The sequence below is a fragment of the Oculina patagonica genome, unplaced genomic scaffold, assembly GCF_052425735.1.
Source record: "Oculina patagonica isolate OP01 unplaced genomic scaffold, crgOcupat unplaced191, whole genome shotgun sequence".
Classification (NCBI taxonomy): Eukaryota; Metazoa; Cnidaria; class Anthozoa; order Scleractinia; family Oculinidae; genus Oculina; species Oculina patagonica.
The window spans coordinates 1-14,022 of NW_027557967.1; the positions used below are offsets into that span (position 1 = coordinate 1).

At 39.0% G+C, this 14,022-nt stretch overlaps 2 protein-coding genes across 3 annotated transcripts; one reads left to right on the plus strand and one right to left on the minus strand.

The window, feature by feature from the left end:
• The first annotated feature begins 2,479 nt into the window (after positions 1-2,479).
• Positions 2,480-7,260, plus strand: LOC144640122 (uncharacterized). 2 transcript variants are annotated; one of them, XM_078499333.1, is made up of 2 exons: positions 2,480-4,951; positions 5,039-7,260. In XM_078499333.1, exons 1-2 carry the CDS (start codon positions 2,525-2,527, stop codon positions 6,431-6,433), a joined length of 3,822 nt encoding a protein of 1,273 aa, XP_078355459.1. In that variant the 5' UTR covers positions 2,480-2,524; the 3' UTR covers positions 6,434-7,260. The 2 variants fall into 2 exon arrangements, with proteins under 2 accessions (XP_078355459.1, XP_078355458.1); XM_078499332.1 differs by having other exon boundaries at positions 2,480-7,260.
• Positions 7,261-8,654: 1,394 nt separating this feature from the next.
• Positions 8,655-13,399, minus strand: LOC144640123 (2-amino-3-ketobutyrate coenzyme A ligase, mitochondrial-like). The gene is made up of 8 exons (XM_078499334.1): positions 13,280-13,399; positions 12,643-12,729; positions 12,123-12,205; positions 11,700-11,809; positions 11,002-11,103; positions 10,614-10,689; positions 9,785-9,832; positions 8,655-9,401 (listed from the first exon to the last, which is right to left on the minus strand). Exons 1-8 carry the CDS (start codon positions 13,336-13,338, stop codon positions 9,295-9,297), a joined length of 672 nt encoding a protein of 223 aa, XP_078355460.1. The 5' UTR covers positions 13,339-13,399; the 3' UTR covers positions 8,655-9,294.
• Positions 13,400-14,022: the final 623 nt, after the last annotated feature.

Genomic DNA, 14,022 nt, shown 5'->3' on the forward strand with positions numbered 1-14,022 from the left:
TCTCCCTCCTTATTCCTTCAAGATTTATACAGTGGAATTCAGAGGAATAAGCTTTGGACAACTTTTAAGAAATAAATTTCTAGGCTGAGCATTATTCATAGCAGAATTTGATTTACAGCCGACATCATAAATTATTTTTTTTGGTACCCTGAGTATTGCTGTGGTCATTGTGTTACTCGTGTTCTCGGGCGGGACACTTTACACTCGCAGTACCTCTCCACCCAGGTGTGTTAATGAGTTCATGCAGGGTATCTGAACAAGGGTTAGGGTAACTGTAAGAAATACTGAGGGTGGGGGTGGATGTTAACCTAGCCTGGAAGCAAATTATCTACCCCTTTGATCACAAGCAAGAGCAGCAAAGCCGTTTCAAATCAAACTGGCGAGGAGCCAGTCCGGCTCACCGCTGGCTCCATCCCTCGCCAACTCATTCAAGCGCCTTTGCCACTCGTGGTTGACCCAAAGTGAGCCTGCTCGCAGTCTAGGATTAACCTGCAACAGACTTCATGCAATCCCATTCAGAGTGAATAGTGATTAATTCCAATATATATAGCTACTTCATTCTACAAGTTATCTGCCAGCCTGCTGGCAGATTCTGGAGTTACTGGTATATACCTGCCAGCCTGTTGAGACACTGACTAGGCTTTGCAAAGTCTTTAAAGTACCAAGTTACCGGACCTGGGGGGCGGAGACCTTACTGCCCAAAAAAAATGGCATGGGTTGAAAGCCGAATAAAGAGGCCTATATAATATGCAAAACAAAACGTGCATTAAAATAGTTGTGAAAAAGCCTTGCCTGCTTGCTTAATTAATTTCGTGGCATTGTCCGAAGGTGTCAATGCACTGAATCCTTTTTCTTTAACAGAAATATTTTATTTATTCACCCTAGTTCAGCGAAAATTAAGGTATTTTGAGGAAGCCAATTTACATCGTTTTCCCCCACTTGCAAGTTACACAAAAGCGTGTGAAACCATAAGGGATGAATCGGTCGAAAGTTTTAAGCTTGCCCTGAAAACTTAACATTTGAGAAAAGCATCAGCTTTATCACATTTGTAACAGCGTTGTTTCAAGGTCTTACACTGGGTCCACCGCGCGCAAACGCTCAAGCTATAGAAAAGCTGATTGCAACTGAATCAAACTGAGGGGTCACGCAGAATTTGCAAGGAAAATCGAACATGATTATAGCAATTTGCAAGAGGAAAGGCAAGCAAATGCATAAGAAATTTAGACTTTTGAACGACAAAGTTCGGTATATTTCCAATACTTTTTCTGCTGATGTAATTAGTTTGAACGTAATATTGAGATTTGTCGGCTTATTTTCTATTTTTTTCCTAGGCTTGTTGCCCGAATTCTTAGCATTTTGCCCGAAAAAATTCCGGCACTGGGGGGGCTGCAGGCCCCCTCGCCCCCCCCCGCCTCGTACGCCTATGCAGAGATGGTGCTTGTATCAGGCTGGCAATTACGTACTTGAACTGAAAGAGAGATAGCACATACGTTCTCTGTGTAGCTTAAATTTCTTTAAAAATTTCAGTCACTGAATAGAATTGGTTTATCTTTCATATCAGGTTTAGTTTTTCTTTTAATATGCGATGATGGAATATGATAATATTAAATAAGTTTATGCGCTATAAAGCAGTGAACCCTTTCACAGTGTAGGTTCAGGACGTTAGGGCTCCAGGGATCATGGCCCTTAAAAGGCCTGGCTGGCTCTGGGATCCTCAGAAAACACAACTTCAGGTTCTGTGGCAAACGTTTTCAGGGGTCTCCACTCGGCATCAATATAACAGCAGGGCTCTAAACAGCAAAACAATGGGACTGCAGGCTCCATGCCAAACATTTTTGGGCTCCCGGGTTTTGTCCACCCCTGCATATGACAACGGCCACATTTTTGTAATAATTATTATAGTATAACCACATGTCCCTCAGATCATCCACTTAATCCTTTTGAAAATTATGGTCACCTTTTTACGACATATTCCTAGCAGGTTTTTTCATCAAAGATTGTGCATGTGTGTGTGTGCATGTCTAATAGGTGGATCTGTGTTGACAACAACAAAAAAAACGAACCTAGGATGAATGAGAAAATAATTAAAACAAATTGACCTCTCAGTGAAGCTTAATATTTTAGGCCGTTTTATTGAAAGTCGTTTTGAAAATGAAATAGCATTTGGAGCATAATTTGTCCTTAACATTGTCTTATCCCAACTTAACATAGCCGTCCTATTGGCTGACATTTGTCATGCAAAACCACCTACAGCAGAATGTCTAGCCTGCGAAAAGAGTCGCCTCTCATTCGCTCAGAATAAAAAGATGAAAACAGGGTCTAAGCTGCTTGGACAAAAAAATTGAGGGAATTGTTACAGCCTGGCACAACATGCAACAATCTAAGCGCGGCGCGCGGGCGGCGAGGGTGGAGCGCGCGAGACAAAGCGCGCGTGTCTTGATCTCGTGACTTCCTGATTTCCATCCCGCCCTGATTTCCTTCGCTGGCCAGCGCCTTTGAAGCGCGGCAGGCGCCATGACTAGCAATGGATGGCGTGAAGGACTATCTGTTATCAAAGTATTTCAGTTCGTATGGTTATATTGTAGCTGTTTTCCACCTTCCAGCTTTAGCATTATTTCTGGGGTTCACAGGAGCGCTCAGAACCAGCGAGCGTCGAACATTTCGCTGCCCGTCTTCACCCGATTCTCGTGACGACTGTTTGGCAAAGTATGACGAGCAGTTCAACTCTCCTTTTCCACTTTACGGATTTGTACTTTTGAGTTTTGTTCCTCAGTTGGTGGTGTGCATCGCTTACTCCTGGTGCTGTGTGAAGTCACGAGTTGATGAGCTAGAAACTGCCTTGAAACCAGATCCAAAAAACCCTCGCCGCCGGCCACGAGTGACGACTCGCCGAGTGTTTAATTTCTACTTTCTTCATCTCCTTGCACGACTTGTATTGGGGATTTTGTTTGTAGTGTTACAGAAATGCATGTTTTATCCAAATGGCTTTCCTAGGGATTTCGTCTGCATTTCTTCAACCGTAAAGCCCACAGTACAAGTAAATTCCACGAATTTCAATGTGACAAAAGATGATGCTTCTGCTATTGACTGTGACAATTCTGTTGGATCCGACAAGGCTACTTGGGCGGAGGTAATCTGGATAGTGAACATCGTGTTTGCTTTGCTAGTGTTTGGAGAGTTTTGTTATCTTTCAGTGCGAGCATTGCGAAATAAAGAGTTCACCTTTGACTCCGAATTTTGTCAAAGGCACTTTTTCAACAAGAGTAGTACTCCAGCCACACTGCATGGAAACAGTTTGCGCATGCAAAGACGAATACACGACGATACAGAAGTTCTAGAACCTTTGATTGCTCAACCCGAAATCGAAACAAACAGACTTAAATTGGATGACATTTTTGTTGATCTTGTGATTTACACGGGAAGAGCGAAACACAAGTTTACTGACTTGTTAAACAGACACGAAATATATGACGTCTATTTGAAGCCTCAACAAGGATCAGTAGCCATAAAGAAACTGGAAGAGTTTTTTCTTCCGAACCAAGATACCCAAGATCCTCGCAAAATTCTTGTAGTTGGTCGCCCAGGGATCGGAAAGACCGCGCTATGTACGAAACTGTCGCGTGACTGGAGCAATGAACATCTGTTGCGTGACGGTAACAAAAGATTTGAACATTTGTACCTCTTTCAATTTAGATGGTTCAATACAACAGAGAAGATATCTCTCAAACAGTTATTGAGTCGTTTACATATGGAAGGAAGCGTTGACAATGGTGATTTCCAGTACATGTTAAATAACCCTGAGAAAGTACTTCTCATATTTGATGGTTTGGATGAATTTAAGCATCACAATAGCTGTTTGGAGGATGAGCAAGCACAGGGTGGCAATAGTCCAACTGAGGAGATGTCATTCTCTGCACTGTATGTCAAATTAATGAAAGGAAAACAGCTTTCTGGAGCCACAGTTCTAACAACTTGCAGACCCAATGTGCTGCAGAGTATATCAGGACAGAAATTTGACAGAATGGTAGAGATAATGGGATTTACACCAGAGAAAGTTCAAGAATATGTACACAAATTTTGTGCACATAACACAGAGACAGTGAACAAAATTTGGGGGCATATAAGCAGCAATTCAGAGTTGTTGTCTTTGTGCTACATTCCTGTGAACAGTTTCATTGTCTGTTCCATCTTGGAAGAGTTGATCACGCTCCAAGACCAGGATTCAGAGAGTACTTTGCCAACAACTACAACAGAGATTTACAGTGGAGCACTGAGATTGTTTATTTTCAAGTGTCACCCAGAATTCAAGGGTAAAACATTAACAAAGGATTACCTTATGGGAAATGTTGGCTTCTCAGATCCTGTAGAAAAGACTTTACGCCAAGCAGAATCATTAGCAAAAACAGGAATAGAAGAAGGGCGACTGGTGTTTGATTCAACAGAAGTGCAAGGGATGGAAAACTGTGGCTTGTTTAACCGCATGCCTGACACTAAAGTTTCACCTTACACATGGAAGTCTAATTTCTGCTTCATCCATCTGACAGTGCAAGAGCTGCTTGCTGCCAGAAAAATTGCAAAGATGGATCCAAGTGTCCTCAGTACATTTATCATCTCAAATGTCTCAGATCCAAAGTGGCATCTGGTGATTCAGTTTGTTGCAGGTCTGCTCCATGGCCAGGAAAATGATGCAGTTCACAGTTTTGTCAAGCTTCTTTGTGACTGTTTGACAGAAGGGCCATCCTTGACAAATGAAACAAAACAGATTTTACTCTTGATGAAGTGTTTGCATGAGCACAATAATGAAACTATTGTGAAGGAAGCAGCTTCTGAAGTGCAGAAGAACTGTCAATTTAGCAACAGTTTAGATTTGTCTCATTGTCAAGCGACACCTGCTGACTGCACAGCAATTGTGTATTTTATAAAGCACCTGCATGAACTCACTGAGTTGAACCTTGGTTATAACAGTGTAAGAGATGAAGGTCTCTTGCCCCTGTGTGATGCACTAAAAGATGTTAATTGTAAACTCACTAATTTGAACCTTGCTGGTAACAATATAACAGACCAAGGTGTATCACACCTGCGTGATGCACTAAAAGATGAAAAATGTAAACTCACCAACTTGAAGCTTAGCACTAACAGTATAACAGACCATGGTGTATCACATCTATGTGATGCACTGAAAGATGAAAATTGTAAACTCATTAAATTGAACCTTTCTTATAACAAGATAACCGATCAAGGTGTATCACGGCTGTGTGATGCACTAAAAGATGTAAATTGTAAACTCACTAAGTTGCACCTTCTTAGTAACAAAATAACAGACAAAGGTGTATTACCCCTGCATGGTGCACTAAAAGATGTAAATTGTAAACTCACTGAGTTGGACCTTAGCTCTTACTATTTCAGTGACCAAGGTGTATCACACCTGTGGGATGCACTAAAAGATGTAAATTGTAAACTCACTAAGTTGAAGCTTATTGGTAACGATATAACAGACCAAGGTGTATCACACCTGTGCGATGCACTAAAAGATGTAAATTGTAAAGTCACTAAATTGAACCTTAGGTCTAACAATATAACCGACCAAGGTGTATCACACCTGTCTGATGCACTAAAAGATGTAAAGTGTAAACTCTCTGAATTGAACCTTGGTCCTAACAATATAACAGACCAAGGTGTATCACACCTGTGTGATGCACTTAAAGATGTAAATTGTAAACTCACTGAGTTGGACCTTTGCTGGTGTAACAATATAACCGACCAAGGTGCATTACACCTGTGTGATGCACTAAAAGATGTTCATTGTAAACTTACTGAGTTGAACCTCAGTGCTAACCATATAACCGACCAAGGTGTATCACACCTGTGTGATGCACTAAAAGATGTAAATTGTAAACTCACCGTTTTGGACCTTAGCGGTAACAAGATAGCAGAGCAAGGTGTATCACACCTGTGTGATGCCCTAAAAAATGTAAATTGTAAACTCACAGAGTTGCACCTCCGTGTTAACAAGATAACAGACCATGGTGTAACACACCTGTGTGATGCACTAAAAGATAAGAATTGTAAACTCACTAAATTATACCTTGTTTCTACCGATATAACAGACCAAGGCGTATCATATCTTTGTGGTGCACTTAAAAATGTTAATTGTAAACTCACTACATTGAGCCTTAGGAGCAACAATATAACAGACAAAGGTGTATCGGACCTGTGTGGTGCATTGAAAGATGTAAATTGTAAACTCACTAAGTTGGAACTAGAAGAAACCGAGATAACAGACCAAGGTGTATCACAGCTGTGTGATGCACTAAAAAATGTAAATTGTAAGCTCACTAAGTTGAACCTTGACGATAACAGTATGATAACAAACCAAGGTGTGTCACAAATGCATGATGCACAAAAAAATACAAATTGTAAAGTGTTTATTTGATCATTAGTTGGACCTAAGTTATTTGAAAAATAAAAATAAAAAACATTTCCAAGTTTCTATTGAGTTTTAGAAACACAAGTGGAAGTTTGGGAGGACGAAGTTCTGTGCATTTGTGGATGTAGACTGTTTGTGTTACAGGCAGGTCAAATTTTAAATTAAGGTTCATTTTTTTAAAGTATTTTTCAAACTTATTAACCCGGTAGGTTTTAAATGTAGGTTCTTTTTTCATTAAAACAAGGCTTATACATTCCAACCAAGGTAAATTTCTGTTTTACCCTAGGTTTATTATCAAAACTAGGTTAATACATTCCAACCTAGGTTAATTTGTTTTACCTAGGTTATTTTTAAGGTTAAGGTTATTGTTTATAATAGTGTCAAGGTTTGGATTGAAGTCATATATTAATTATTTAAAAAAATAGTGGTTCGCTCATTGTTTCCTATGTGGCAAAGTGGATAAGAGATTGGACAGCAAATCCAGAGGTTGAGAGTTCAAATCTAGCTTTGCCATTTCATAAGGAGGATATAGCTATCAGTCATTATTTTTTTATTAGGATGTATTAAACATTCAATTTTTTTACAAAATTATTTAGGAATTTGGGTATGTAGGGCAACAAGGAAAAAGCATTTTTACCGAGACAACCAAAAGTGAAAGTAATGAGAATGTTCATTTTGAATGAAACCAGTTGGTTTGTTTGTTGTATCCTTTGTGAATGTAAAATATAAGTTACTCAGTTCACATTTGCCTGGAAAAGTAAAATCTGCTAGTAGGTTATAAACTTAACCTGTAAAAAAGAAGTCAGAGGCCTTTGCAATAATAAAGATCCTGAAAAAGATATCTCATTCTGTGTGAGTAATTTTCTTACTTCAATAATTGTTGGAAATATGTGGGAGGTGCAGTGGCCTAGTGGTTGGTGTGCTGGACTCTGGATCAAGGGGTCTGGGTTCAAGCACTGGCCGGGGAGCTGTGTTGTGTTCTTGGGCAAGAGACTTTACTCTCACAGTGCCTCTCTCCACCCAAGTGTATCAATGGATACCGGTGAATTTAATGCTTGAGGGTAATCCTGCCATCTAGACAAGCATCACGCTTCATGCTACGGAAACTAGGATAAGCTTGGGCCTGATGGGCCACTAGGCTCCTATGCAGACTTTACCTTTACCTAATAATTGTTGGAGTCAGAAGAAGCCTGTAATTGCAGTCACCTCTTAGAGCAGTTTTCAATTGAGTGTCGTAAAACCAAAACCAAAGTAGTTGCTCTAGCCAATCACAAAGGACACAGACAATCAAGTGAACCAATCAAAACTCGAAGCAAATACATGTAGCTGGCACGAAGCGCGGAAAAACGTGCGCAGGCAAGTCACGATTGGTTTTGGTTTTAGTTCTGATTGGCTGAGAAAGTGGCGCAAGATTTTTAAGCCAATCACTAAGCGTAGTAATGCAAAACCAAAGCAAACACAATTAACTTTCGACACTCAAGTGAAAACCGCTCTATTACCGGTAGCTGGATTAGGATACAAGTCCACAATGCCGACCTGTAATATCTTCATGTTTAATGCCGACTGGCTGCCTGGTTCCACTAGCCTCTATGGTTATTCCAGGCAGCCAGTACTCTTACCTTATTTATTTATTTTTTATTTAGTAATAATTTGTAAGATAAGTTCAAATAAAGATGCTGTCTTGTCATTCGCGTCCCCATAGCCCTAATCGCTTTTCTTGGCACGAGAAACAAAGGTGTTTGAGGACTTATGATTCTTGAATTAATTCAATTCTTTTTGATTGGTGTTTTGAACAAAGAATTCTGAAACAAAAGTAAAGATGTAACAATTCTCTCATACATATTTCTTTTAAAACATCATGACTGCATACATGAAGACTGGAAGTCCTCGAATCTAGGACTGGAATGCATAATAAAACATTACTACAGTATTAGGGGAGCAGGGTTGGCGCAGTGGTGAGAGTGCTCGCTTCCCAACAATATTTGGGTCGAGTTTGTTAACGGTTCTCGCCTTTCTCTGGTTTTTCTCTCTCTCCTGAAAAACCAACATTTCCAAATTCTAATTCGACCTGGATAGAGGGCCTGCATGAAAACCAGCTGGCACAGATATGGCATCCTCTCTAAAATAAAGCCATTTCTTTATTTTTTTATTTCATAAGGTCTGAACCTTTAGGCACTCTGGTGTTAGTGTAACTAGCTAAGGGCATAAACATCACACAACACCTTGACAACTTACAAAAAACATCTTTTAATTGATTTGCTTGTAAACCTAGCTTACACAGCCAATAGACACATACCGGTCCTAAAATTAATAATTGAAGGCTTTCTACATAACTTAAAAGTTTTTACATGCTAAGAGTTAATGGTGAATGTACCCTCTTTTACATTGTGTTGGGTGTAACAGTATAACATCTTTTCCAAAAAATAGTTAATTCCATAATGTTGAAAAAAAAAATCATTTCCTACATGCATGTGATGACTAATGGACAAGTTCAGACCTGCAAGTTTGAACTGCATCAAAAAGTTGTTCCTGGAAAATCCAATCCTGCTTGCTCTAGCTTGCGAATGCTTGTGTTCGCATGCTACCCTTGCCCCAACCCTCTAAAAACTTGTTTGTCTTTATACTTTCCTTAAAAAAATTGGCTTTTGGGACTCGACTCACTCCCTTCTTTGGTGGTCATGGCCATATTCTGAAACCACACAATAAATATTTTTTTGTATTTTTTTTTTTAAGTTTAAGACACAGCTGATGACCAGCTGAAGCTGTATTCATTTCCTTTTCAACTTCACGCAAAGTATTGTAAATTTTTATGACTCTGTCATATTTATTAAAATAATTGATCAAATTATTACATTCAGATGAGTAATTTAAATTACTCCTTTCTTTTTTCCGACATCAATAAAAGCCTCAACACAGCGTTCAATCTCCTCTGTACTGTGGGCGGCAGAGATCTGGACACGAATCCTAGCTTGGCCTGTACATAGGAGAGATTAATAATTATTAATTATTTAAATAATTTATTACAATTAGCTAATTTGGAGCAGAACAAAAGAAACAGGCCTTCCTTGTGACTTCTTTATTTAGGGCACTTATTCTGCCAAGGGGGTTAATGGCATGGAAGCTCACTTGTTTGAGCATATGCCTTGGGTGCTACACATTTTAAATTGTATTTTTGGCACTGCTACTTGCAAGCTTTTGATTAGAAAACTGATCAATTTGTTGAGTTTATTTGTATCAGAGTTGATTGTGTCTATCTAGATGACAAAGATGTTATTGCATTTGTTTTTTCAATGTTTGCAGTTAGAAAACTACAACATCAATAAATAAATACCGGTAATTATGAATGATAAAACATACCCTTTGGAACTACAGGAAATGTAAAACCTATCACATAGATTCCACGCTCTAAAAATAAGAAAGAAAGATAAAAACAAATCAAATCAGCTGGGATCAGCTAGATCACATAATCAGTGCTCTTTACCAAAATGGACAAAATCTGTGTGCCATTGGCATTCATCACACTGAAAGAAGTGACACTCCCAGTAACGTCATGCTCTGGCCACCCCATGGCCAAACCTTACTTGAATGACTTGTTGATAAATATTAACTATATTTTTTACAGTAAACTTTGCGACGACCAAACTCATCTGATTTCTTTTTGGGTCAGTTTCTAAGCAGTAACACATCTACAGAAAAACTCAGAACTGCAGAGAAAAGCTTTGCTACTGTACCATAACATACAGTCAAATTATTCTAGTTAAAGCCTTGGGTTTGTACAACTTTGTAAGGGGTTTTGGGTGTGCTAATAAATGGGGGGAAGGGGGATTATATCTGATCGAAATACGTTTTTAAATTAAAGAGTCATAACAAAACAACATTTCAGCCCTGTTCAGTACTGTCAACCAGCAGTGGGGGGCTTACATCAAAGGGAGGGGGGCTTCTAACCAGATGTATTTTTTTGTCTACAGGAAGATGGGCCTATAACTGGGAGGGGAGGGGGAGGCTTATAAGCATTGTGGTTTTAACCGGCATCTTACAGTATGTTAATTCCTGGATGACCATGTTCTTGAAGTGTTAGAATAATCTGTTATCAATGGTCATATTAAGTTTTGCTTTCTTTATGATGATTTCTTTTTCAGTCTGTCTTAAGCACAAAGTTAACATTAGGTCAGGATGAAAGACTCACCTAACATTTCATCAGCAAACTCTACAGCAAGCCGTGCATCTCCTAACATGACTGGTGTTATTGGGTGACCTTCACCCTATGATGCCAATAAAAAACAAAAAGATTATAATTACAGTATTAACTGTAAGGTGTCTGCAAGGGGAGAGTTTTTTTAACACCTCACAATTACGGACACCCCGTTATTACGGAGGGAAGTTGAAGTCCCGGCGAATATGAATTAATAAAAATAACTCTTGCTACTACAGACTTCCTTTATTACAGACACCAAATTGTGGTCCCGAAGTTGTCCGCCATCATAATATGTATATTTGAGAAATTATGTATACAAAAGGTAAATAAATATGCAATATTGATCACTTAATATTTTTCAAACTTATAGATAACTTACAATTATGTTGAAACCTGCTGCTGTCATTTTTGTTCTAAATAACTTAGTGTTGTCAGCAACTTTTTTGATCAGGTCCGAGCCATTCATTAACAGATCAAACACCTGAGGAATTGAGATAAAAAGATACGAGGAACAAGACATCAATGTTATTAAAAGTGATGTTAAAAATTATATGGCATCTCCTGTATCTCAACGGTAAAGCATATGACTGGTGTGTAGTAGAAATGGGCTGGCTGCAGGCACAGTGGCTTAATGGTTAGTGTACTAGACTCAGGATCAAGTGGTCCAGGTTCGAGCCCTGGCTGTAGTCAGTGTGTTGTGTTCTTAGCCTAGACACTTGGCTTTCACACTGTCACTCCATGAAGGTGTATAAATGGGTATCAGCGACTTCCATGCTGCAATGGACTAGCATCCCATCCAAGGAGAAGAAAAAATTACACTTCTAGTCACTTCATGCTACTGAAACTGGGATAAGCTCCAGCCTGATTGGCGACTAGGCCAGTATCCAGACTTTAACTTTTACCTTTTAAAAAGCATACTCATGCCAACTTACGCCTCAAGTGTCCTTCGGGGTATCAAGAGGATAAGTTGTAGTAAGATCAGCTTGCTTTACATGTGAAAAAGCTTGTCAGTGACACAGACTGCTGAAGAACTGAAAATGAATTTATTTGTCTGTCCAGGTCATTAGTCCAGCTTACCTTACTGGCCCCACCTACCACAGGGGGAGGTAGTGTGTTGGAGAACAGATATGGACGGGACTTTTGACGCAGTAACTGAATCAGCTGTTTTGGTCCTGTTGTGTAACCGCCTTATATAAAGAGCACAATAAAATGATTAACAACATAGCTTCTCTTTACAATGTCAAACATCATTCAGCAATTTTTTTGCCTGTGCAGGTGATGTGATCTTTTTGAAAAACATGTTGTGATGCCAACGTGTGAGTCAAATTTATGAATTGTCATTCTTGTGGAAAGTACCGGTATCTTTAGTTAATAAAATAAAATAAATGGTAACTGTGTAATTCATGCAGTCACCATCAGATAACATATATTATTAATAATGATTTATAATTTGTCAATCAAATATTTAATATTAAATTTGTTTTCAAATGCAAATAATACCTGCTCCTCCACCCAAAGCCTTTCCGAGAGTAGAGTTGATGATATCTACACGGCCCTTGCAGTTCAAATACTCCTCTGTTCCCCTAAAAAAATATACAGTCCTTTCAGTTGTGTGTACTTGATTCATGCAAATATCCATGCCTACTCTAAGAAAGAACAAAACTTTGAGGGAGAGGGTAGTTCAATTTTACCAAAAACATTCCAAATAGAGTGTAAAATGAGGATTAACAGACACTATTTAATTATGGTTTTTATGTTTTTTTCTTTGGTTTTAATCCCTTGCTTATACATTTTAACTTACCTAACCCTGACTCATAACACCGGAGCTTATCTATGTTTCTGTAGCATAAAGCAAATAGAACTTCTACCTCCCCCCCCCCCTGGATGGGATGCTAGTCCATATAACTGGCAGTTACCCCCAGCATTAAATTTGCCGGTACCCATTCATACACTGCCCGATCCAGAGTCCAGGTAGCCGGTAGCGGTAAATTTATACAATCATACAAAACAATATTAATACCTTCCTGTTTCACCTAAGAATCCTGTGGCATGGCACTCATCAATAAAAGTCAGCGCACCATACTTCTCTGCCAAGTCACACAAATCACTGTTAAAAAACCATTACAAGTATAATTATTGTTATAATTATTGTTGTGCAGAGTGTTGCACAACATTCGGTACACATATGTTTTCCATAAATATTTTCCTTGAAACCATTTTTTTTTTAATAATTATATTATTTTTCAGATTAATTTAGTGTAAGAAAAAATTGTGATCTTGACTGAATGAAATGAAAATCCCTGACAATTGATCTGATTTGACTCTACCAAATTATATTATTGCAGCTTACAGTACTTTTTTCTAGGTAAAATTTTTTTTTCCACATCTTTTGCAGGTCAGGAAGATTAGATTCGACCCCCACTTATCAGACTCAGCTTATCCAAAGTGGCAAAGGACCGTTCCACATTTAAAATCTAAGCCTTTTACTGTAAGTTTGTTTTCACTTTTCATTGCAGTTTTCATTATGTACTTTGCCATTCTGCATACTGGTCAGACACAACTGCCTCAAGGATATTATTAGTGTTCCTCACCTCTGAATGACAGGAAACTTCTAAAAACTAGGTAAAAAAAGACATAGTTTAGTCATCAACACTTACTTAAGAGGAGCAACTTTTCCATCCATGCTAAAAACACCATCTGTAACAATCAACTTCATCCGTGCTCCTTCAGCTTCTTTCAACTTCTCCTCAAGGTCTGACAAGAAAGTTAAATCATAGTGTAAGTAACATTTAATCAAGAAATTCCTCCATTGAATATAAGCAAGGTAAAAGTAATTTCAGAGCTTCCCATCAGGCTGGAGCTTAGGCCAGTTTCAGCAGCATGAGGCAACTAGGAGTATTTCCACCCCCCCCCCCTGGATGGGACGCTACCCCCAGTATTAAATTCACTGGTACCCATTTTTATACCATGCCATAGCAAATACAGCCAATGAGAATTCAGGAAAGCTGTTGTACATTCGAGGGTATTCAACTCAACCTTCCCATTGTGCGCTGCGATCAGCTTATTCTCGACGAAATTTATTAAGCATATTTAGTTACACAACACTTTCTAGTGGTATACCATGGAATATCCCACTTGTCACTTGTATTTTCTTCGTATACACACTAGCCTAAAGGCTCGTGTATATACCCCGAAAATGGGACTCGTGGGATATTCCACGGTATACCACTCAAAAGCGTTGAATAACTAGTATATATACCTGGGTGGAGAAAGGCACTGTGAGAGTAAAGTGTCTTGCACAAGAACACAACAGAATGACCCTATGCCGACCAGGGCTCAAACCCGGACTGCTCGATCCAGAGTCCAGCAGGCTGACCATTAGTCACCGTACGTTCAATCC